The following is a 27320-nucleotide window of genomic DNA, read 5'->3' on the forward strand; positions in this document are numbered from 1 at the left end:
ATTTGTTTGGACAAAGTCTTAAATATAATAATATGTTAATTAATGGGGAGATTCAAAATAATTCAAGTAAGTGGTGATAGTCTACATTATATTGTTGAATTTATTGAGAGATAAAATTGAGGTAATTTTTTTGTTATAGTTGAGACCGACCAATGCTTTTTACAGGTTATTATTTTTATAGCAGGATTTGAACTGAATACCATTTCAACTAATCTTTTAATATCGTCTCCCAACAAACCTTAATAACTAGATAAATTAAATTTCGTTACTTATGTAATTGCAGCTATCTTTGTCTATATTAAATAACACCATACCTATACAATTCCTATTCACGTGTTACAACAATATATTTACGGTTTTTCATTATCCAACCGAGTCGCAGCTAATTTCAATAAATAAATAACATATTACCTAACATTGGTCATGCGTATTCTCGGTCGGCCCTTGCCGCTTCCTGACACACGGAGTGCGTTTTCAATTTGCATAAATCAAAGCGAGGTCTCAAACGTGCCACGCGTTGCAAACGCGCCACAATCGCCACAAATCGCTGAATAATTAATACAGACTGCGCACGGTCACACCGTGGGCTAAATCACACAAGACATGCTTCTGACGTGAGTCCGTCTTGTAACTACATGTCAGATTTGAAAGCGTGGTGCTAATGGTAATCATCGTCGTAATCAGCAGGGCTGGCACGAGTAATGTTAATTTTTTGTTTTGATATTTTATAGGCAATAGCGTTGTGTTTTGCGTGGACAGTTGGAGAACTTCCTTAACTAGTACAGAATTTTTATAAACAGGTGCAATTGTGGCTATTTGTAATATTGTTTTGTCTTTGTTGACAATAACAAAACGACCACAAGTTTCCCATGGATTTAAAACGTTTTTGGTATGTACCTTAAGCTACATAGAGATATTTTTATCAAACTCCTCGTAGCATTTTCCACTTATAAAGCTTTCTCTCAATCACTACAAAGAAATCGTTTTTGTTATCAAATTCAAATTATCTATCCACAATGTTACATTCTTCTCTATCTTTAATCAAACACATAAATCTCTCGGTACATTTGTAGCTAGTACCATATATACCACACACCTCGACCTTGCAGTTACGTGACGATCAGGACTCGGTGTTCAATGGCTCGTTAAAGGTACATAGGAAGTGATCTAATGTCCATTCGAGTGTGTACTCAAACGTGTTGGTTTACGTTCGTGGAGACTATCCAATGACGTCATCCTTTTCACAGCTCATGAGTTATGCCAGATGTTGCAAAAAATAATAGCGACTTCAGTAATGAACCGAAACGGATTGATGGTTGTAAAAAGTGTATTCATATTTCAAATGATATTTTATCGTCTGTACTGTTCATTATTACATAGGAGTGACCCTAGACCTCATCATAGATAACTGGAATATCTACCATGTCGATGTGCTGTAGATTTTATCGCGTTTGGACTTTGGGAGTTCAATGTTAGATTGGTAAAAATGAAACAACATTATGCATTGTAATATTGTCTAATTCAATCAAAATTCATCATGTCATCATCATCTAATCCATATAACACACACATCACTCATCAGCGTCACTTGCTTCTCGAAACATTCATCACCTGTTCAAACAATGAAAGTCAGTCAGATCGTTTCAGACGATCGGCAATTAATCGCGCTCACGGTCGCAGTCGCGATGACAGCATTGAGGAAACGCCCTGCGTTTCACCATCCGCGGTAACAATGAACAATACCGGACATTGGTTGCAGTTGCCAGTTGCGACCTCAGCCATTGCTTCCACGCATTCGTGAACCTGGGTATTTGTTTGTCATTTGTTTCGCTTTCCTACGTTTTGTTTGATTGAACGTGATACGGTTTGTATTGGCTGCTTTAGAGTCAATGTTGTTTTTGGCAATTTTAATCAAATTTTGACCCCAAGGCTACTTGCGTTACTACATATTTTGTTTCTACAATTGCTCTCTAATACCCGAATCCAACTCAACAAATGTCTTCAACTGCCTCTGTTCGTGATATTCAAGTTTTTAAACGTAAAAATATCAAAACATTTTATTTAGGTTGACAAATTTGAAAATAAAATCCTTTTCGTTATCGGTGCGCAAGCATCACTCATCAGTTTTAAAATAAAGGTTTTATATAACTTTAACTTTGCCTGCATACAAATAATCATATTAATTTTGCATGCAAAACTCGTGTTAATATGCATAATATATTAAAGAATAATATCATAATATGGAAAACTTATTTGGATACACACGTGCATGAATATTTCATGAAATTAAATTTTGTTCAATCATTTCTTTTATGCGTAATCTTCGATTTTGCGTGAAATGTTTTAAATTTAAAATATGGAATATGTCAAATCGTAAAAATGAAATATTTGGCAATTAGTCCATTGAAATGTTACATTTTTTAGGCCTTACCTTGCGTTTTTTAGAGGACGCAATTTTATTTTTTAGAAGTGTAGGGGGGGCAGTGTAAAGCTAAAACCAAGTTTGTGGGGTCGCCACCCTTGTCCCACGGCCGCCATCTTGGGTTGAAATGGTTTTACGATGTATCTCTTTAACTATTTATCTGAGAAAAAAAATTATATACATTTTTTGTTGCAAATTAAATTCTCACCAACTTTGGTCTAGTAACAATTGTCGTAGAACTATAAATAAAAAAGTTATCAGCGAAAATGTTAAGAAATTCAATGTTAAGCAATGTCCATTGCAACGTCATCAGAACGTGTGTTTATAAGGTTCATAATACGTACAACACAAACCCGCGGTTGTCGGCTTGTACGCGAATTACTTGGATCCTGAATCGCTTTGGGACAGATGAAGCAATTGCTTAACATTTTTGCTTATAACTTTTTATTTATAGTTCTACGACAAAAAGTTACTAGACCAAAGTTGTAGAGAATTTAATTTGCAACAAAAAATGTATATAATTTTTTTTGTCAGATAAATAGTTTAAGAGATATATCGTAAAACCATTTCAACAAGATGGCACCGTGGCGACACAAACTTTTAACGACCCCTACACTTCTAAAAAATAAAATTGCGTCCTCTAAAAAACGCAACCCCAAATGTAACTTTTCAATGGACTAAATGTTCAATTTCTTTACAGTGAATAAGTGGTACCTGTTTTCAATCTAAATTGAAATAATTTGTATGATTTACGATTGATTACCCGCGTTGTTTATTACACTTTTTATTGACACTCCATCATTGGAATAACAGGTTTTTTTGCATTCACCAAATGGTCTCAGTAAACTTAATGCTGCTGCGAAATTTTACTTACAAAAGTACAGGATGTTTTGTTTTAAATATAAAGACTTTAAAAGGGATTCCAAGATAACAATTTGAATAATTTATTTTACTACACACATAAAAAAGAAAACAATAAAAATGTATAAAAACAGTATAGAACTTACCTGAATTTTAATTTTTTAAATATTTGACGACTATTAAAATAAATATAAATAATGTCATTCAACTTGATGGCTTGTGTAAATGTGTTATCATAAAACCAAATATTAATCGGAAGAATACTCCTGATTAATTTAACAGCTACATAGTCGTATGTGTAAGAGATATATTAATTATTCCACAATTCCTTTCAATACCTCGAAGGACGCTCCTTTTGAAAAATAATTAACACATAAATATATGCAAATATGCAATATAGACATGTTCATTATTCCAAAATTCATTTCAATTCTTCGAAGGACACTTCTCAATAATAATACCGTTAAAATGATAAAATACGCACCCTGTATACGCTAATTACTTGCCAAGTTGAATTAATTCGGTATCTTCCTAAGTCCTGTTCCAATTACCGGGCGTGTTTGGAAATATCTCATAATATGACGGTTTGATATTACAACATAAAACTAAAGGCATATGTTATGTTTCAACGACCAGCAATTATGTACGTAATGTTCAGTAGTTAGCACGTTGAGGTACGCTACAGGTTGCATTTAAGTGTTTATAGATATAATACAGGACAGTTCAGGACACCTTATAGATAATTGCCATGCCATAAGACGTTTGTTTATTTATATAAAAATGTTTATGAAATAGGAATTTTTTCATATGTGTTTATAGATATAATACAGGATAGTTCAGGACACCTTATAGATAATTGCCATGCCATAAGACGTTTGTTTATTTATATAAAAATGTTTATGAAATAGGAATTTTTTCATATTTCTTTTTTTTTATTTGTGTCTGGTAAAGTGGTGTGGGGTCCAATAGAATGTCGACTGACGAGAGATGATTACCCCTTGGCAGTCGACACAACTCGGAACATCCGACACGCATTTTTAGTTCACACACGCTCGCCTTTAATCCCAAAGGGGTTGGCAGAGGCGCAACTGGTCCACCTACTTTACGCCGTGCGTATTCCGTCCATGATTGGATAAAGGACGAATCCATCTCCATATCCGGCACAAATTTCTGTTTCCGGGATGATACTGAATAAATAAACCCAAAAGCACGCCTGACCCGGAAATCCAACACGAGACCTTAGCACTGCAGTGGTCCCGTAACACAACTACGTCATCGAGGCCGTCCTATATCCTATAATCTTGATTATCTCTGCACCACCCTAAGGTTGACTGGTAGAGAATGCCTATGGCATTAAGTCCGCCTGTATACATTTGTATATTAAGTGCAATAAATAAATAAAATAAATAAAGAATCCTAGATAACTTTTCCTTTCAAAATATTTTATACCTAATGATCTATGCATAGGTCCCAACTACTGAGTAACGATATTCTATGGGCCATGAACCATAAACTATGCTCCCTCATCAGGGTGGGGGGCACGCCCTAAAACGGAGTATCCCCTGCCCCAAAAGCTGTGGGTTTCCATAATCCGGTCTTATTTAAGGCAGCAGTAAATTCAAGTGATCGGTGGACCGTTCCCTCCCCAGTCGTGTTTTCGGCACTCGGTTGGGTTTTTGGAAAATATTTAAATTTTGGATTGATGGTATGTTTTCAGTTCCGTATACAAATTCGACATTGTATTTTTTATGTTTATAAAAATCATTATTTTATTACTCATGCCATTTGTTTATTGTTATATATATGAATGAATTTTGTTAAAAAGAAGTTATGATGCCTATGCAGAACAACACCAAGTAATGTATAAGAGCGCCCTAAAAGCAAATGGCATAGACCACGGAAAATTGTTCTAAATATTAAAATAAATACCCGACTGTTTTATACGCTGGTAACATGAGTCTGCATATTTTTATTAACTACCCGCATAGTTTGATCGCGTTTTTCATACATGCAATTCATTTGTTTGTGTGTACGTTTGTTTTCACGCGCCGCGCTGCTGCCGGCCTCATTGCTGTTACTCCGTAAGTAAAAAAAGGTAAGAAATGCAAATACCTAATATATTATTGTACCATTGTATGTAAGTACCCTTAAATCCCTGATTTTTTCGATGATGATACGGAAATTGATTTCAATCGATTTCATATCTCAATCCGTCCACGTTGAGTTGAGTAATGATGTACCACTTAAGGTATATCTTGAAAGAGCGTTCTTAAATGAGCAAAACCTATATCCGGCAAACACTCATGACAATTGCTTAAAAATAAAAAATCAATTTGCCACCGAACCGAACAACATAATGGCCAATATTTTCCAAACAACAGTAGCAGAATATCAATTTAGCGCATTAATATTGTATTCATAAAGGATCATCAATAAAAACTTGTACAGAGATGAAATCGGATATTGCTCTCGTGGACCACACACATTGCGCAGGTTTGAACCGTCACTATCTATAATGTGCGTGTAATAAAACGCGAGGAATTGAACTTTACACCTAATCGAATATTTCAAACGGGCGGCAATAAACACCGGCGACTAGTTCGCACTCATAAAAGATGCTCTCTATAAAAAGTTAATAGATTGGCGCGATGAGGTCAAAGAACACGCATGTATGGGCCTGCAGGGACGGACTGAGAGAATCCCGCCGGGTGTAAGGGGCTCCTGATTTTTATGTACAGCAATGGTGTAATATATTTTATCAATTGAATGTGACAACTCACCTAACTGTGTATTTACTTGTATATTTTTTGTGAAATAAAGTATGATTGGAAAGGCCGCTTTGATGTATTGTTTTTTTTTTTATTTCTTTTATACATATACTCGCGGGGCTTCATTGTTTTTTTTTTTAGTATGTCAGGTTCATACTATGTGAATAAAACCTCTCATTATGAAGATTCTATGAGGTAGAAAGTCGACAGTTGTGTTTCCGAATTTCGACTTCTGTACCATGTGTATATTTCATACTTATCTTGTTAACATGCCCCATGACAATATCCTGCACCCGGGTTTCATTTGCATTGAAAATTTGGCGCTAAACTGTTCACTCTCACTGAAATACCGAACCAATTTCACCTCTGGAATCCCCACAGCTACATAACGTTGTTTAGCCCCTCACGCGCGCCAACAAATTCGACCCTGTGCCCTATCGCTCGCCCCTATCAGATGATATGCAAACAGAGCGTTGGCACCGCGGCAGGTCGCGCTCGGATCTTGTACGCACGGATTTATGCCCGCCACCCTGATGTGGCCGCGTCTCGCACGCCACCAAACATGTTCAATCATATCTTGCATATTCATAGGCCGACGTTTACGCTGTTTAATGTTGGTACTAATTTGATTTCTCTAACGAATGTTTAGATAAATACAATGTTGCATGTTGTTCGATATTGGTGTTTATTACTGACATTTCTAGGTTTATTGTTGTTATCATCCTCATCATCATTTTCGTGGTACCATCTCATTACCAAGTGAAAATTATCATCCACACTTTTACTGATTCTATAGGTCATGACAGACAGAACGAAACAAAAAGTAGAATGGACACTCGTGAAATAGTAAAAATATGAATTATGACTTCTGCATTTTATAGATGGATTCGATAATACTCTACTGACGAATATAAAAGAAACTTCGAGATTTGTAGCCGAAGATATATACTCAATCAGCTAAGTTAGGTTGGTAAACATGTCATGGTCTGATTGCTCTGATTGGTCAATAGTTTTGTGCGTTTCCTTGCTAGTGTAGGTTTTAAACGTGGGCATCTATAGATCTATAGGCTATGCTTGTCAGAATGATTAAATACTTAGAACAAGCCAACCTACCCAAGCGATTGTAGCAAATGATATATTTACCGATATAAATAAGTACATTCTTTCAGTTCCGCACGTGTATTCGGTATATTTTGGCATAAAACTTACGACACTCAGTACGTAGCTCTTTTATAAAATATATTTGCTAGCAGTAGTTAGCAATCCTAGAGATTATCGATGAAACTCACAAACTTTACCTCCTAGTGGTGTTGTTGTACTGTTATAGAGGTGGTTAGAAAAGACGCAGCAAAAAGTATAAAACCGTGTGTCAGGGGACCGCTGCAGACTTCATCGATTAGCTCTATGTGCAAGAACATTACTGGGAAAGTTAATACTTTGCAATAACCCTATTGCATAAGAAAAAAATTTGATTAGGCCAGATACTTTCTCTTTGAGAGCTTTCATGTATTTATTGGCTGTCCATACATTTTACGATCAATGAGGTTTGATGAAGTAACGCATTAGATGACAAATCTGTTATACGAAAATCCTTCCATGCAGTATCAGCCTTAACTAATGCATGGCTGCAGGTGGCAGGTCTTTGCGATCCTTTCTATCCGATTGCTGAAGGAGATTATTATTATTTCTATATGCCTTTGTGGCTCTGTCCAATTATCCCGGGCGCCATCCCTCGAAACCATTACTACTCCTAGTTAGCGACTATTAGTTTTTACTTTACACAATCACTGTAGTGTCCCGGGTTTATGAACATTATAGGTAGTTCAATTACTGGCCACTGAGAGATTTTACGTCAAAACCTTGTGATGTCAAACACAATTCAATGCTATAAATAGGTTTGTTATTAAAAGTTAAATATCGTTCAATTGTTCATGACACCCATGGCGCCGTCAAACGAGCGACATGCTCGACTTGTAATTGAATAAAAAAAAAAAAATCAACAACATCAAAATCCTTGACGTTTCAATCATTGTGAGTCACAATGCGACACGAATGAGTCGACCCTGCATGTCGACTGTCACGTTGGTAAACTGCCGCAGGACCGCTGCGCACCTCCCCCCATTATATTCAGATGAGACAAGATCGGGCGTGCGTGGTTTTGTTTCTTTTTTTTTTTTTTTTATCACCAACAGAGATGTTAGGCCACGGCAAATGGCACCTAATGACACCTCGCAATATCTCATAAGGACTGACGCTCGGTGTAGAAACTAGTAATTCTCTTTGAAAAATTGCTTGGATTCTCCGGTGTTTTGAGATTAACTGTCGATGATAAATTGCGAAATATTGGAGACCTGGGGATAAGTATAATTCGATCGCGATCATTATATTGTGTAGTTAAATTTATGTTTCTTCGTTAGAAAATAATCGTTTAGAAGCTGAATTATAATCAAGATTACAAGGTGATCGACAGCACAGCGAATGTTCATTCAAAATTATTTTCAACCTTATGTTAATAAAATTGTTATTAATTAACTTATACCGTTATTGTGAGTATCGAACAAAATCAATAAAATACAAACCGTAAAATTATTAAAATAAGATTTAAAGTAATTTGCACAAAGAAACCGCTTTGGCGCGCACTCACAAGTCACAGCCCATCGTGGAGCGTCGGCGTTAAATCACAGGCGCAGGACTGACATTAGCGTGTAACATGAGCGCCCATTCGCCAGCGTACGGCTGATTAATGAGCCATCTGATGGTGGCCGACGATCCTTCCTCACATGTCTTTAAACTGTGCTCTCGGTGTTCTCACGTTGTTCATGATGGATGCAGGCCGGGTCGGCGAGCACACCCGCGTGCAATTTGTTAGCTAGATGCAAGACTCGCGGACAGAGTGTACGCGCCAAATGAACACGTACTAGAAATGGGTGGGTCCGGGCGATGTCTTTATTGAATGGTTACTTTGTTGCTAGTGGCCGAGCATCGGTTGGAGGATGGTTTTTTAGTTCGTTTGTGTAGTTCTAATCAGATGATTATGTCGTCCTTGTAGTATATAATACTGTTGCTTCTGTGTGGTGGTTTGATACATCTACGGATAGCCAATAATTGATGTGATAGTGTAGGAACATTTTGGTTCCCATTTCTGAGCAAATCATAAGTTGTTTTTTCAGGACCCTCTCACAATTTTTTAATTTGTCCTGACTGACTGACTTGGACATTACTCCTAGGACCTCACCCAGTCCACAGCCCAAATACGTTGCCGTTATACTAATTATAGCAATAGTCGTAGCTATGAAAATATTTTTTACTTCACAAATATCGTGTATAATTATGTTGAAAGTCAAATATTTCGAACATAAACATAACCGTCCATTCGATTGCACCGTTATGAGAAAAAGGGCAAGTGTTTTTTCCAACACTTTCGCCACTCGACGGTAGCGAAGTACAATGTCACCGAATGTTTTATCACACTTTCGCGTTTGATCCGCGTTGTTGTAATTAAACGGTTAGTTTCACTCGAAATTGATTACTTTATTACATGCGCGTACAACCGAATAACACGTAGTCGCTTAATCAATTAAAACACATTATCCTTGCTTAGAGTTCTAGAACATTCGATTCAGCTGACCGCGATGATGTGATACACTACGTAACACCATGGTAATTGGCCTAATGCAATTGTCATTTGTTATGGCAATGCTAATAACACCCTCCGCGCCACGTGAGCCGTTTGTCTTTGTTGCGCATCTACACAACCTATATGTACTTAGACTTTGTTATACAGGCTCATTTTAATATTGTGTTACTAAATTAAACTAAATATGTATCTATCATTGCTATGATCATGTCAAAGTTATCAATAAATAAGGAATATTTTCGCCAATACCTGTTTTTAGTCTTTTGATTTTTTTTTATCACTTAGTTGATGGAATATTGTGTGTGCGTAGGTTTAATTCTGTCTGAAAGTGGGATGACACCGCTCCAACGAATTCTTTTAGAGGTAGCAGTATTAGCGTTAGGGCATGTAATATCAAAAATACTTTTTGTTATTATTTATTTTATTGGAACACTTATTTATTTTACATCTACGGTTAAAATAAGTTTTGTAAAAGCTTATTTTCTAGTAGAAAAAATACTTATTTTTCTACTTGAAATTAACTCATTTAGTAACGCAATGACAAAATGACCGTTTTTAATACGTCTTATATTATAATAAGAGTAGTAAACAGAAAACATTATTGTGTTTACGGAGCGAAATCATCTTCGTGAAAGTTTTTCAAAGGAAAAGTTGATGTACGCATATTTATAACATAATATCTTTAGCGCCCTGGCACAGTAAAAAAATACGTTAAGTATAGTGTACTTTTTCTTAATAACAATAAAAAGCAGTGCTGTTCAAATATGTTGTCGCCTTATAATTTACGTAGCGCGAGTTGCTAACACACCGTGGAAGACTCCTGTCAACTATAACTCGCGTATCATTAGCTCTAGTGTACTCGCCCGGGTCATGCAATGAAGAATAGTTATAGCATCGTTGTTGCTGATAGATATAGAGAATGGACTAAACGATATGTCCACAAAATAGATCATTCTGTAGAAAGAAACAAAGCGAATGTGCGGCCTATTCCTGTCTCTTTTCTACAGGCATTTAACGTAGACATCCTTGTTACTCAGACGAAGATAATGGTTATGAGAGCCAATGGTCTTACTGAGCAGGATGCAAAAGACCGGGCGAAATGGAAGGATTGCAGTACGAAGGTGGACCATGGCACCTAGGCCGGGATAATTGACAAATAGAAGAAGATCCACATTAGTAAGAACATTGTAGGAAGGCAGTTCATTCTCTACATCTCTGCTGCTAGACAGCTTTCAAATGCAGAAGATTCTTTTAAATTTGCGCTTTATCCGTGCGAATATCTATTCTGTAAATCAGACTTAATGGATGTTTATAAGCATATCTGGTAAACGCAGCCCGGGGTTAAAAACCTGGAACACGCTAATGAGTTTCTAAGATCATTATCCGTCAATTTATAAGGCGCTGTTGAAAAACATGAATAGAAGGTGTTAATAGCAATAATGTGTTGCTTATACAATTTTGTTTGTGCAATAATTGTTATGTGTGTGATGTGGTGGCGAAGTAGTAACGTGTAACGTCATCGTGAAACGTGACGGAAAGCTACCTTTTTCCAGGGAGAAACTGAACTGCGTTGCTGTTTTGAAACTGTGTTCCAATTTATCACGAGTTACCTTTGTCAAATAATCTCACGTGAACATAGACGGAATTAGAAACATATCAAATTGCATTTCCCTTGTCCAATATAAATTAATAATTGCGTATCCATTCCTACTCTTTTGATTTTATGAACAAAAGTGAAATTGATATCAGGTGGATTGGATTACAAAGCACACGCCAACGTATCGATTTTGATTATTTTTGCAAAGGTTCATAGACAGGGGTTTCATTAGCGACCTCGTTAGATAGAAACAAACATATGGCAGTTCCCTTGCAACCGACGCCATGCGCCGCCGCTTTCATGTGTCTTATAATAACTCGATCCAACGTAATTATAGACTTTCTTATGCAAATTACTTTGTGTCCAAGACTTGTAAAAAGAAGGCTACACGACACACGCGGCGGCAAAAAAACCGTTATAGTGGAAAAACATTAAAGAAGTCTGAAGAAGTGATTGATCGCTCGCAACACAAAAAAACGCAGACGACGAAATGTGTTGTCATTAAGTACAACATCTCAATTAGTATTCGAGCATACCGCATGATTTGCTCCCATTAGTTGAAGGTGAAATCTATAGAGCGGGGCGTTTGCGACGAGGCTCGGTGTTGCACGTTTCGTTCCGCTAACAACCTCTTGTTAGCACCTATTGAGCATTCTTACGTCATATTGTCGATCAGTCGAGACTCGCGACCCGGCTAATGGGTTCTTTACAACGCCAATCCGAATGGAAATCTTCGCCTTCTTAAATCGATTTTAATGAACGCGTTCACAAAGCAAAAAAGGTCCGTCTCGATCAGCAATCTCTCTCACGAATCGTATTGATATTAGAAATCATTTCGCGAGCGTGACTAACCAACCTCCCCTAACGGTGTCGTCGGTTGACTTCTGGATGGAGATTACTGAAATACCATTTGCAGTGATGACGCGTGATGGAATCTGTAAGCGGTATATTGCACCGTGCGGTGTCGGCTCTGTCCGCGGCTCACGGCGGCTCTCGTGTGCCGAGTGACATGTGTCTCGCGACGTCTCGACATGTTCCGACAGCCGCCCGGCATCCGTCGACACGCCTTTTCCGATTACCTATTTACTGCACGCAAGGCGGCTGCAGGTCTATGGCTCGTGACAATTCTAAACGCTAAAATGTGCATCTAACTTGTCGCCATAGTTTGAAATCGTAATGTTTTATAAACAACAACTTATATTGCTATGGCCAGTATCAGAAACACTAATGTAAAGTGCAAGCGTCGCGGCCGCCATTGTTCTTGCAGGCACACGTACCATTTCATCACGCTCGTGGTTGTGTTCGAAATGAAGACACGTGTCCGCATGCTCGACAACATTAACATTTATTATTGTGTTGGCTTTCGTCTTGCCTGTAGTTCCTTAAACAACTACGATTACCGATGCGCGTATTGTTTCACGACAATTGGCATGTGCGCCGTGTCCCGTCTCGCCCCGCCTCGTCCCTACTCGGCGCGCCTGCGCTGGCGCACATCGGGCATACAATGGACGTATTTGAAGCACGTGCTGCGGCCACATTGATCGTCGCCAAGTGTCGCCAGGTGACTTTGACTCGGCGTCGATTAGCATGAACGCGGGCGCATCGTCCGATCGTTATCAATTTGTCCGGAGTGTAGCCACAGTGGCCGATCTCTCGGCATTGTCTTGTCCTTCCACACGTCAATCGGCCGTCAGCGTGCGCTTTGTCCGACGTCGTCCATTCCCGGTTCTTTGTGGGTTGATTGACTGGGACCGGGCGCGATTAAATCTAGATAATTGCATCGTCAAGGTCTTCCACGAAGTCGACATTTAGACGGGCGGCGCTCATCCGCCGCGTTGATCCGCGTAATGAGACGGGTGCGAGCTGCGAGCGCGCCTCGTCCGCATAAATCTGAGATAATGGTGCGGAGCGTGAGAGAGCGCAGTCGTGCCACTTTACTTTACGTAATAAGTAGATACGTTAGGATCTACGTCGCGGAACGCGCCCCGGATGCCCATGGTGCCCAATTTCCCTATTGTTAGCAGTTTAAATGAGAACATTTCCGTCTTCTCTGTCCGTTTCTGCTCTCCCTGCGGCCACCTCATTACATTATTACGTCTCGGTACGGGGGACGTCTATTATACTGCAGGTATTCCTGTTCGAAAGCGAGTACTGTTCGTGGCTGACAACTTGTGATGTATTCGGCACGTTCGACTCGAGGGCATTTGACATATTAAAGCTGGTTCTGAACGGTAATAGTTTGTGTGGTATTGGAACTATTAAGGCATGTGGGAGGGCGATGTCGGCTCCGCTTGACGCGCCCGCCGACGCCGAGTCACGCGACCTTCCGGATGCGATGGGAAAAAAGCCATTGTGTCGCGTGCCTGTCGCATGTGGAGCGTAATGCGAGGCTCATTTTAATTGGAACGTTTTTTAATCTGTCACGCGAGTTGCGCCCGACGCGCGACTCCACGCCGGCAACAAAGCATCAAGAGTCGGCTAATTGGCGGCGACGCGCTCTCGACACGGAATCTCCAGTTAAACGGGGACGTTTGTATGGAGCGAATTACAAGTGTGTGCAAGCGATACGATGAGCTTTTTGTTTGTTGCAGGCATCTTCACGGTGATGTGCTACAACGTGCTGTGCGACAAGTACGCCACGCGACAGATGTACGGCTACTGTCCCAGCTGGGCGCTAGAGTGGGACTACAGGAAGAAGGGTATATTGGACGAAATTAGACATTACTCCGCAGACATCATTAGCTTACAGGCTAGTAACATAGTTCTCCTTAGTTTTACAAACAATGCCCTACGATTTACTACAGCTATGAAGATAATTGGTTTTGTTATTTACGAAATTATTGTGAATTTTGACTTTGTAACTAAAACGACATAAAGAATTTAATATATCGTTCATACTTATTAATACTTAAAGTGAATTTTTTGAAATTAATTAGTCGCATTAATCAGAACAGCATTTTCACACTACCGACGCAGAGGCGTGAACGAACCGATAGCTCGTCGATAATGTACGACCGTGGAAATTGTTTCATTAAGTTTAATAGTATTTGATATTCTCCATAACGCTCATTAAAATACATTTTGAATTGAATTCTGACTTCTTGATACTTTAATAATAAGATATTTATAATATATCTCGTTGTTTCTATACTTTCAAAAATGATAGATTGAAATATTCAACTTATCTAATGTTTTAGGGCTTTAACGAGTTTCAGAAACTTTTGTTTTTGCTAAAAATAGCGTTGATACGACATATTATCTATTTCATCTAAAACGTGTCAACATCTTTGGAAGGGCCACTTAGCTCATCCACGCTATTCTGACAATGCTCTTCAAATCAATGGTAATTGCAAATTACTTAAGAACTTTACACCTTCTTAATATCAGCATGATTATTGGTCACTCTCTACCAGGAAACAAATATAAATATTAATAAATAATTATTAGGAAATTGGATAGACATCTATTTTAATCGCTCTAAATATCCAAAATCCTCTAAATTATTCAATTGTGTACATTCCTTACCATCATCTTATGCACATTACCAATGTACGAGTAGTTTTAGCTTGAACACTCATTTACAACGTTTACGTCTTATATTCCAAACAAAATTGTTTTAATGTGATTCGTTTTGTGCAGGAGGTAGAAACTGACCAGTTTTACAATTTCTTCCTGCCTGAGCTGAAGCAGGATGGGTACGATGGGATCTTCTCGCCCAAGTCTCGCGCCAAGACCATGTCCGAGTCGGAGAGGAAATACGTCGACGGATGCGCTATATTCTTTAGATCTGCTAAGTATGTTTATATATTTGTAAATGGAATGTAATGCTATGTTTAAACTTCCAGCTGTTTATTGCGCAAGAACTTTTAGATGCGTTTACACAAGCGACAAAGTTTCAATAATTCTATTCAAGTGTGACGCGCCGCAAGTACTGCATGCTTCAAAATTTTCAGAAGTCAGATTGCTGCGACTAATAAAAATAGCTAAGAAAACTTCTAAAAGTTTTGTCGCCAATCAATACCCCGTTTAAAAATGCGAACCAATTGAATTCGTCGGCATACAGATGACGAATCGTTTGCAAAAAAAACGATCACGATTAAAGAGTCAATAAAGACATAAACAAACTAAGATAACATAAATGACATCGCAAAAATAAACAAACTCTTGATGATGCCATAAAAAATAAAACTCGCAATGCATAAAACGACGAGTGCAAAGACCCAGGAGATATACTCGTACGAGTGACGTGTAAAACGCTGCTCAGTGTTCACGTCTATGAAATGCATCATGACTACGAATCTGTTGTTTTAACGAATATATTTCTTTCGAATACTGCGATCGAGTCGCGCTGATAAAAATGTTTGAATTGTTCGCAGGTTCGCCTTAGTAAAGGAGCACCTTATAGAGTTCAACCAACTAGCAATGGCCAATAGTGAGGGATCTGATAATATGTTAAATCGCGTCATGCCTAAGGACAATATAGGATTGGCCGCCTTACTGAAGACCAAGGAAGCCGCCTGGGAGAACGGTGAGGGCCTTTTTAATGTTACACAAGCTGACACCAGATAACCGCCGACGGTCATTAGCAAACAAAAGGACATGCAATTTTATTACTTGCAGTGAATCGTTCAAATATGGACTTAGATGGTTGAATAAAGTTAAGAAAAAGATTTAAAAACATGAATGTGCAGATATAAATTGATGTTCGGTATCGAAAGGCATTGCGGGCCATTGTGCGCGCACGCTTAAAATGGTGTGCAGTGATGCCGCTGTGGGTCTTTCTCTGTCGGTGGTTTGTTTCGAACCCCTTGTATTGTGGCCTCTGGATGAAAGTACCTCATGTTGTGACTTGACAATGTCCAATCGAGATGCTTTAACCATTATGGCTTTTAAAATGTTTGTGGCAGGTTTATTTGCATCTATATCTTCTGTAGTAAATCATTCATACTCTTTAGCTGTTTAAATGCCTCATTCAATACGATTTTGGATATTTTCATCTAACAAAACAGCTCTGTTCGCACAAATGTAGCGTGAGTAAGCGAGTCGAACTAATGTATTATTCACATAAGGGAATCGCATCTGTGACTTTTAGACACGCTTTGATAAATGACGAGCAAACAAGTAAAGCTGTATTTGTGTTTCCAGTTTTTGGAAAGATACATTTTTTTTACCAATAATTTTCGTAAACTTCCTTATAATCTTTAGTATGTTCTTGATTGTGATTTGGAAATTTTTGTGTTTAAAATAGGGGACTAAAATTACTATTTTCTGTTTTATTAAAGTGGCTCCACAAAGTGACTACATAACGCCTGATGGTAAGTAAAACGCAGTTACAAAAAATTTAAACGTTTCGATCTAAAATTTAATAGATTCAAATTTTTCACAATGGGTTATTGCATTAGACTTTTTAAATTGTCGAAAAAAGGTTACCAAAGAATTACGGATTCCAACGCTCGAAATGCGTAGTCTCGAGATATCTCCTATTTTTAATTTGTGCCGTGACCGATTGAGCTAAACAAACTGAACCCTGTAATAGCATTAATGTTATTTTTATTTCCCGTTTCAATGTTCAAAGTGATATAATAAAATGAGAGAACATTATAAACACAATAAACAGTTTTTATCAACGATCAAAATACGTATTGAGCGTCTTAATTATTCGAAAGCAGCAATAAAACTTTGTTAAAATCACGTTCCGTGGCGAATTTCTAAAAAAAATGCGGTTGTTTGTAAAAAGCGTGTCAGTTTTTATTAACGACGTTCAATCTCTTAATTATTAGGTATCTATTAACCCAAAAACCAGTCGATCGATTTCTATTGTGCTTTCTCTGAGAACCGCGTGATGATTTGGAAAATTATTTCAATCTACTTGTTTCGCTTGGATGTAATTAACGTGTTGTACAATATGTTCGACAGAGTTGTGATATGCTATCGCGATACGTAATGGATCGGTTATCTTTATTCTTTTGTTTTCTTTTTCTTAATCTTTTTCTTGTTCAATTGTTTTGTTTATTAATACAAAGAAATATTTAGACACGGTTTCCTTTTTAGTTAACTATTTATGTATATTCTTCATTTAATTTGCCAATCAAAATGTTGTTCATTTAATTCAATATATCGTTGAGGTTACGATGAACTTCATTTCACAATTTTGAATCCCAATATTTATTTTCCATTTTAGATTTCATATCATATTCATTGTATTTCTTGGTCAGTGCGTTGATTGGTCACGTTCATTTTCATAATTAAAGTCGCGAGAATCAGTTATTAGTATATTTATACCCACCACTCAGTCACTCACATCTAAATTCACCCATTTCAGGTCTACCGACGGACACGTCGATGATCGGCCAGCCGATCCTGGTGTGCACCGCGCACATACACTGGGACCCTGAGTTCTGCGACGTGAAGCTGATCCAGACGATGATGCTTAGCAATGAACTGAGGAACATTCTGGACGATTCCGGACGCACGCTGCGCCAGGCCGGCCAGAGGGACAATGTCCAGCTACTCCTTTGCGGGGACTTCAACTCGCTGCCTGATAGCGGTAAATAATAAAATGCGAGACTGATTAACGGCAAGGGTTCCGTACTCCCAACGATTTAAAACACACACTTCAGGCTTTTTATTCCCGAAGGGGTAAAGAGAGGTGAAATTAAAGCACCCACTTTTCACCACATGTGTACCGTCCTATGAAGTGATAGGGGGCGAGCCTATCGGCACAAGGGGCCAAATTCCGTATATGTATTATTATATTTCCGGATATTCGATATACATAGAACTTATTAAAATTTTAGAGTGTTACCTACAGTTCAAAAGGTTATACGCGCTACACGAGATAGATCTCTGAAATATTGATCCTCTCAAGTAAGTTTTAGGAAAAAAAAATTATGTTTAACCAACAAGATAGAATTAGGATATGATATACGAAATGCTATAATCTACTTATATTAAGGGGACGTAAAAACCTTTCTGTTATTTCTTTTCCATCATGTATTCCTTTTTACTGATCTACCCACATTTCTATACAACATATTCTTTTCTATACTAATATACATTTGTGTGATTGCAGGCGTGGTAGAGTTCCTGTCGTCGGGGCGGGTGTCGTCGGAGCACCGCGACTTCAAGGAGCTCGGGTACGCGACGTCGCTGCGGCGCATGCCCAGCTCCGAGCACGAGTTCACTCACAACTTCAAACTCGCCTCCGCCTACAGCGAGGACATCATGCCCTACACCAACTACACGTCAGTATTACATCGTCTAGAGCATTGATTCCCAATGTGGTCCAGGTGGACCCCCAAGGGTCTCACAGTTCGTAAGCTGAGGGTCCGCAAAAAATTTTTTGGTCATATTAGTATATGTTTATTTGTCTGTTAAAAACCACTTGACTAGCGTTACTGAATCTAATCCCAGTCTTAAAATCCTAAAGAGAGCTTATCGAGCCCCTTGTTAGATAATTTCTAATCCGTTTATAGTGAACGCCACATACACGCTGGAAAATCCATAATGTTTATCCATTGCAAGTCGCGTTTTACGGTCACCCAGTGTATATTCAATTAGTGCACTCACTGTCTACGATTACCAATTGCCTATAAATAATAAGAAATCGGGGATTTCCGAACGGCCACGGGCCACCTGTTGAACTCGTGCGTCCTGCATTTATCCGGCTCGAAGGATCATTTAAATAATCAATTTTACTGGGAAGCATTTATGGTCAGCGGTGACCTTACCTGCAAGCTCTACGCATCATTCCGTGAAAAAAATATAATGTACGTGTTTCTTGTAAGATGAAGATTCAAGATCCATGTAGAGGTATAAGACCTCTGTGTAATTTAATTTTTCTATCAATTAAAATGCATGATCTCGATTGCAGGTTCGACTTCAAGGGCATCATAGACTATATATTCTACAGCAAGCAGTCGATGACGCCCCTGGGGCTGCTCGGGCCGCTGTCGCAGGACTGGTTCCGGGAGCACAAAGTCGTTGGTTGTCCCCATCCTCATATACCGTCGGGTAAGAATATTTTATAGCTTCTTAATATATAGAAATTCAAATTTAGTTGATATTTGTCAGATAAGAGTAGAAAAGGTTTTCTCCATCAGCCATGAGTGTAAATTTGTATATCTCAGAATTGATTCTAGAGTTTATATTTTAGAAATATAGACAGTACGCAAAAGATTTTCAAGCATTTTATTGTGTAATTAACATTCGACAGAAGTACAAGTAGTCCCGTTGTGTTGTGCAGATCACTTCCCGCTGCTGGTGGAGCTGGAGATGTGTCCGAGCACGAGCGGCAACTCGAACGGACTGATCGGGCGCAGGTAGCACGCGCGCCGGCCGCGCGCCCCCCGCGCTCCCCGCGCCCCGCGCGCCCCCCGCGCCCTCCGCGCCGCGCGCGCGCCCCGCGCCCGCCCCGCCCCGCACGCGCCGCACCCGCCATAGCCCCAGCCGACCGCCACTTTACTCGCCTCCTGCCATCTCTGACGCCCTGGTGTCGCGACGGCGACTCCGCTAGTACAATCAACTAGAAAATTGTTATGGACTTAAGGATTATGTTCCGACGCTACTGCGGAACGGTGACGTCGCCACGCAACCGACTACAGTAATAGAGTAATAAATTTTATTAGTATACATAGTGAGACGTGATGAGTGACGTATGGGAGTAGACCCCGGAGTAGCACGCGAGCAGTCCGCGGCGGGAGTACCGTCCGCACGTAGCGTCGGACGGACGCGACGTGTTCGCCTCACCCCTCGTGCGTACAAATTTTATAAAATAACACACCAAACAATATTTCCACGCTTTAATTACTAAATATACAGAGATATGTACTTACATATATAACTTTGTTTTTATAGTATATGATATGTGAAATGTTGTTAGAATGTTGTAATGTAGTGTCGACGCGCATCTTCCGTCTCCTTCATCGACGAGGTGTTAGTTGAGATAATGTATTTTGTTTCGTTTTAGACGCAATAGTATGCCCGAGAACCGTTCTCTTTTCACTGGACGATAAGGTACCGCGGTACGTAGTGTTGTCATGCGATATGACATATTGGTAGTGTGTTTTAATAGTTCGTTTATATTGGGACTAAAGCTGACGGGACTCGCATGGAATTCGCTTTTTATAAAAATCTATGTCTTAGAAAAATGTCCTAAAATAATGGCAATTTGTATTGTTCATGTCGGATTCCATTTGGTCCCTCAGATTTGGTCCCAGTACGTGGTGTATGTATGTAAAATGTTAATTAAATGATATAAGCCGAAAATCTCATAGAGTATTTTTAATTTGTAACACATTCCTCGTTAAATTATAGAACAAAACTTCCTTTATATCTTTTTAGTAGAATTTTAGTACCTTTCTAATTGGGCGCATGCAATATTTTGAAACTATATTTTTCGTCACCAATTGTCAAATTGGTTTTTAGTGAATTAAAAAATTAGATAGTAAAATTGTTAAAAAGTTTTCGGCCTATATTTAATTAACTAAAATTATTTTAAATTGCTCTGACGTCTCAAATATTTTTTTGCTCAATACATAGTAATATCCTTCCTTTTAAAGATTACCTTTTTGAACCACATATTATTACATAGTCTTGTTACATTAATTTAATACAATCGGTAACGCTAATCTAGACACGAATCTAAGGAAGAGTTACGTGAGTCATGACCCCCCAAGAACATTTGTTTTTAAATATAATTTATTTAGCACAAGTCAATTATAAAATAATTATTGATAGTTTAGAAAAGTCTTTTGACTTATTTGCTGATCTTCCAATAAATTGAATCCTTGACTGAAGAATAAATGTTTTACTACGCTACAACTCGACGTTTTTGCTGACCCTTCTAAGTCATGTCCTATATAATATAATTAAAGATAAAGCCCTTATTAAATGCAAATATAACCTTTGATATCCTAGATTTTTCCCATTCAATAACCCAATGGTCTGCTATATTGTTTCATACTCTCTTAAATAAGTTCATTCCAGGTTTTAACGTATTTTATACCGATTTACCATCAAAAAATATCAAAATATAACGGTTCAAAAAGGGTAATTCCGATAACTGCTTAGAAATCATTCTTAGTGTGGTTATTTCAGTTTTAGTTGTCTCGTAATTTGTAGTGCTTCGATTTGCTTGCATTCAATGTAGTTATTCCAGTGAATAGATAACGTCATGTCCTTTAGTGCGTTCTTTACGTGAATTCTCTGGTAAATTATTCGTTTTTTCTTACCTTAACTACGTAGTGTGCTGTAAATAATCACTTTAAAATCAACACATTAAAAATCAAATCTAACCGTTACTGCTTTTTTGTAGCAATTCTCAAACTTTTTTCGACATTCTTGTGTTTCATTTGACTTGTTGACAAAGATATGAAGATGTATCTGATTACGGCCCTGTACAATAGAGTAGGTAAGAATAAAACGAATTTTGCGCGCGTTTTTAGCCTCAGATCTTCGATGTAGCGTAGCGTTTTCTCTGTGCAATCATTTTTTTTTTATTTCCACATATATTTTATTTTGAATCTGGCTAATTTGTATTAGACGTTAATATTGACTATTGTTTGTGTAGATGTATTGAATCAAGACATACGCTTATAGGGTCAATAAAAAATTATGTGAATCGGTAAAGATAAAAAATATTTTTTCATTACTGTTACGACGACAAACTTAGTATTTCGAATGTAAAGTATACAGTTGAGGAATGGTACAAATATAATGTGAATTTATAAATAAATACCTTCTTAGATTAGATTTATTCGTTTGTGTTTCTTTTATAGACAATTTAGATTTTTGAAAAATGTGATGATTAAATGAAATTGTTTTCGTAATGTCTACGTGCTCGGTCGATGAGTGTGTCAAACGTCCAATTACCAATTAGTGGTGAATAAATTCCTCCACTGTATATAGACTAGATGATATTTTATAATCAGAAATTATTGCAATGTATGTGTGTAGGTGAATGTGAGTCTGGCGGGTGACCGCGTCCCCTGCCCGCGGGGGTCAGTGAGACGCACCGGTAGGTGGCGCTTCATACCGCCCGCTGTGCCGCGTCCTCGACGTACAACATGCGTGCTTGTTGTATATCGCACTATAAACTTGCGCAATGGAAAGCGATGTTGAAAAGTATCGATTTATCGATGTTATTCAACAATTGCATTTTCGATTTATAAATGTTGATGTCGATATTTTTAATTGAACATCTTGTTAGTTATTGTATTTATACGTATATCAAATGTAACATATATATGATGGATTAGTACCGCTGACGTCTTAATTTACCTTCCAAGTGATTTAATTTCTGCTTCACAAATATCGATAGTCGATACATTTATACGTCGATATAATTTCAACATAGATATCCGAAATTGCGCAAATACTTGCACCATCTTGGTGTACATGAGATTTGTCATCTTATACCAACTTGTACAAGTATGCTTGTGTACTTGTGCAGATGAGTGCGTGTACTGCACAGCGGGACTCTTGTACAAAGCGCTATCTAGTTGGCACTGAAGCGGCTCGGTTTGTGACATAGCTATATCTAATATCTTTATAAAATAACGTAATAATTCTTTTTATTTTTGATACTTACGTAAACCTTTTTGTCAAATTTTATATAGTGACCATTGTTGAATCTAACACTGCCTACGATGTGACGTCGCGTGTGTGCAATAAAATTATTATTAAATAAGTGATAACGAGCGTGATATAAGAATAGAGTTGCATTAATTAGAAAACAACGTCGCTTTGTGTCGACGGAATCTTTGTGAGGTGTTTAGACGCGTGTTATGTACCAGCTGTCGCGCATTGTGTAGAAGAGTTGTGGTCATCATTGTTTGTATGTTTATTATTATTTTTAATCTGTATCGTAATGCGTCTGAAACGCAATGAAGGCTGAGTAAGATTAGTGAGTGGAAACAAAAGTTCGTCGTTTTGTCGACGCTCCATCGACCGACTAGAGCAGCCATTTTGTCTTCACTTACCGCGTAGGGTGTTGGTTTTTGTTGTAACCGTGTTTCAGTCGCGCGACATAATCTAGGCAAATTTGAAAGGTCAATTCCCGCTCGTGTGAACAGCGGCTCCAGTGTGTCGGGTCCTCGTGCATGCTGCGTCACTGACGGCGAGTGGCGTGCGAGTGGCGGTGCGCCGGCGCGGCGGGCGGCGCGGTGTTAGGTTAATGCGACATCATGTGTCCCAACAAACTTCTCAGCGAGACAATACAACCCCCATCCCCTCCTCTCCTCTCTCCCCTTATGCTCTCGAACTTGTCGTTTTTTTTTATATAAAATCTGTGTTCGTAAGTGGAGAATTGTTTAACTTAGTGTTAAGTCTTCGAGGTGTTTTACTTTTTTACAAATGGTCTCCCCTCTGCGGCCTATCGTCGCCGGACATCCCCGTTTAGTGTTAAGTAGGTTTATTTCGTGACGGTCGGGACCCCCTCTCCCACTCGTTCTCATTTTTGATACTATCGCGTTTCACAAATTTATCATTAGTACTAAGGGTTTTCGATTTGTGTAAAAAAAAAACAATTCAGTATTGACATTATCACGAGTAGCGGGGCCGATCAAAAATTAAATAATGTTAGTTGCATTTTTTTTTGTTTAGTTTTAGTAAGTTTTTTTAATTCATGTTCCGGAGGTGTCCGACGGTGACTCCGTTCCCCTTTAGTAATAGCGGGTAGCATACTGGCGTAGTACAAATGTATGTGTGAGTGTTGATGTATTACCACGTGGCCGCGGTTATTGCGTCGCGCTGTCTCCGTTGCCTCTCCAACTACATTATCTTTCGGCGGCGTCGTCCAGTGCTGTCGATGAATAGCGAATTTTAGGTGTGACTCGGTGCGGTCTCTGAGCCGAAAGTCATGCCCGTAGTGAGAGAGAAGTCAGACTGCGTTGATACAACAGCTATGTGTAATAACCTAGTCATAGGCTGATGCGGACGGATCCGCTAGGGCTGCTCCAACGACTATGATTTGTAACATCGATGTTTGAATCGATGTCGATGTCGAACGGTCTGGCGAGATCCGCCCGTCTCTAGCGTGTAGTCCTCGTTGTGAAGCGTTAGTTGTCTCATCGGAATATTAAGTGATATTTACAAATATAAATCATTTATATTAAAAAAAAAACTATTTGGACCACTGCATTGTTGTGTGTACGCTTATTTTGTGTCCTCTTCATTTGAATTATTTATATCGAATAATTAATTTTGAATATTTTTTTTAATTCAGTATATATATTGTGTACGAATATCAAACGATAGGTGCTGTTGAATTTAATTTTTATTGTTACTAACGCGTTTGTGATAGGAATATGTCTCTCTTGTAATCATTTGGATGTATTGTGAGAAAAAAAAAGAATTAAGCCAAATCATGAAAAAGGGTATATTGAATTATTACTTTTAGGATAAATGGAGTTAAAATGAAGTTTTATACGAATCAAATTTTACTACTGACGCTGTATAATTTTTCTAAGTACAGATAGATTTTAATATCATATCATGATGTTCTTGTTCTAGTGGTGGTATAAATTAACGTAGAGATTAATTAAGAGATGCGCAGGTCGGGTGCGTCGCGGCCGACCGGACCCGAACGGGGCCGAATGGAGCCGAATGGATCCGAACGGAGCCGAACGGATCCGACCGGAGCCGAAAGCACAAACTGTACAGAGTCGACAACTGCCTAAAGCCTACAATATTGTATGTATATTTCCATCGGCCGCCGCGCCGCTCCCGACTGCGCCTGCCAATTTGCCTTCACTTCACTGCAAACATTTTGAAAATTTAAGTTTATATGTGTATTCGGCACGTTTTTGCATGTTATTAGAGTTCATAAAGTGTCCCATGTTGAAATGTGTAAGAGGAATAGTATTTTTGCATTTACAATGTTGTCAATGATTGTTTTTCTGTATAAAATTTATTGTATTGCATAATAATGTAGACGGACGATCACAAATCCGAACAACGGCATATGTATTTACATAGATACACTATACTCGTACAATTTGGCTTTAATCAGACGTAATGTGAGTCGTACTTACGATTTGCGTCGAACGCAGACGACCGATTGTCATCAGTCACAGATATTAGTCGAACAGCGGCAGTTTTTACTAGATAAAATCACTGCTGTTCATCACCATTAGCGCGCATTACCTCGCATATTCTATCCGCCTCTCACACAAGTCAGAGTATGTTATAGTATCATGGATTTAGCTCCGTTTGCGTAAGTCTCAAATAGCACATGTTATATATTAGCAGATTTATAGTTCCGATTATTCTCGGTCGCCTGCGTTCGGCGTAGACGAATAGTGAAGTAAACTTAGGAGTGTTGTCACAGTTAACGATATTTTTACAGTATTTATACAAGCCAACAGAACATAAACACGATGCGTGAGTATCGCTACGAATAATTTAAAGCTTTATCGTAACATGTTTATCTTATTTGTAGTAGAACATATATGATCTCTTTATTTTAATAGAATTTTGATGGAAGTTTTTACTTAATAGTTTTAGCGGCGTGTAGTTGAATAGGGACTCTATGATCGCACATTAAGTTTATCACAATCGCTGAACACTAATTGATTTACTAAATCGATGCCATCCAAATTGTAACAATCATTCGTAAGCGTCGGTGGAACCTCTCGCGTTCACAACACTATTTTACATTTTTTTTTTTGTTTTAGAAAACGCATGTTTATTACTTTCTAATATTGTGACGAAATTGTTTTTTTTTTATTTGTACATACGTGTATCATAGTTATTGATGTATGTAAATATGTGATCCGGATTTTTTATACATTAATATTATAACGTGGAGTGCTGCGCCGAGGACGTTCCACCGCGGACCATTTCGCTAAGTAATTCGAATTTATCACGAGAAGCCTTCACATTGTCTGTGTTTAATTTGTAAATATGTAATTTCGATAACAATTAATGCTAAACAACGAGCGAGCCGTCGCATATTGTCAGCCGGTTGGACTTCTGCGCACACTGAACCGAAGCGGATCCGCTTAGCGTTTTTAGATGTATCTTGACAGACATTCCACAGGCACTATCGAATTAGCTCAATGCAAAAGACTGTTTGACACTTAATTAAATGAAAGTAATATCATAAAAAAAAATATTTTCTGAAGCACCTTAATGACTATACGAAAAATGTGTTTTATGGTGATTTAATGATAAGATCGCAATGTGTAACTCACTAGCATGTAAGAACAAATGCTTTACGTCACTGTGATAGACAATACAAATGTACCCGAGAGAGACACCATAGGCATTTATAACGAAAGAGGTGGCAATTATGAAATGGGGAATGTTAGGATGTACTCTCGGTGCCAGAGATGGACACCGCTCGGCCTCGCGGACACCGTGTGGAACAAATCATTGACAATACATATGACTATCTCAAATGCTTGGTTTTTATTTGAGTGCAGTATACGTTGAGGGACGCGGGAACGAGCGGTGTCTTCGTATTTACATGTTAAAGTAAAGTACAAAGCGTATGTGCAGAAGTTCGGTTTCGGCTCGATACTGTGTTCGAGCGGTGTAGGGTGTGCGCGATAGTGCGATTGAGCGAGTGTGTAGTGCGGTACTCGATGCCGGTACCCGGTACCCGGTGCTGGGTACCCGTTACCCGGCGCCCGGTGCTGGGTAGTGCGCGGAGTGGCCGCAGCGCGTTGTTGTGCGGCCGCGCGGCCCGCGTCTCGCTGTTCTGTTTGTTGACACATTATGTATATTTGAATAAAATTATAAGATGATATGAATTTTATTTGCATGAGTTTTATTTTGGTAGAAAAATGATCTCAAAATAATGCAAAGCATTTTGAAAACAATATACATAAGTACAAAAAAATCACGCTTTTACCGCTTAGGTGGCAGAGTTGAGTTCTCGGGTTCGAGTCCCCGGTCGGGCAGTGATATTGGGTTTTTCTGCTCAGTATCAGCCTGGAGTCTAGAATTTTTTCCCAATATAGTAATAGGCTTTTGCTCCGTGACATTGTAGGACGGAAAACACACTGCGAAAAGTGGACGCACCAGCTGAAC

At 38.6% G+C, this 27320-nt stretch overlaps 1 protein-coding gene across 3 annotated transcripts in view; it reads left to right on the forward strand.

The window, feature by feature from the left end:
- The window catches only part of LOC115440140 (CCR4-NOT transcription complex subunit 6), a 251861-nt gene extending 224816 nt beyond the window's left edge, over nt 1–27045 (forward strand). For 2 of the 3 annotated variants that reach the window (XM_030164325.2, XM_030164324.2), the window contains 8 exons: nt 13877–14034; nt 14925–15079; nt 15662–15813; nt 16568–16600; nt 17608–17832; nt 18358–18529; nt 19159–19298; nt 19531–27045. In XM_030164325.2, coding sequence (XP_030020185.1) covers nt 13877–14034; nt 14925–15079; nt 15662–15813; nt 16568–16600; nt 17608–17832; nt 18358–18529; nt 19159–19298; nt 19531–19610 — 1115 coding nt within the window. In that variant the 3' untranslated portion in view covers nt 19611–27045. The remainder of the gene's footprint in view (nt 1–13876; nt 14035–14924; nt 15080–15661; nt 15814–16567; nt 16601–17607; nt 17833–18357; nt 18530–19158; nt 19299–19530) is intronic. The other variant, XM_030164326.2, reaches the window with a different exon arrangement.
- Nucleotides 27046–27320: the final 275 nt, after the last annotated feature.

This window comes from Manduca sexta, chromosome 21, assembly GCF_014839805.1.
Source record: "Manduca sexta isolate Smith_Timp_Sample1 chromosome 21, JHU_Msex_v1.0, whole genome shotgun sequence".
NCBI classification, from domain to species: domain Eukaryota; kingdom Metazoa; phylum Arthropoda; class Insecta; order Lepidoptera; family Sphingidae; genus Manduca; species Manduca sexta.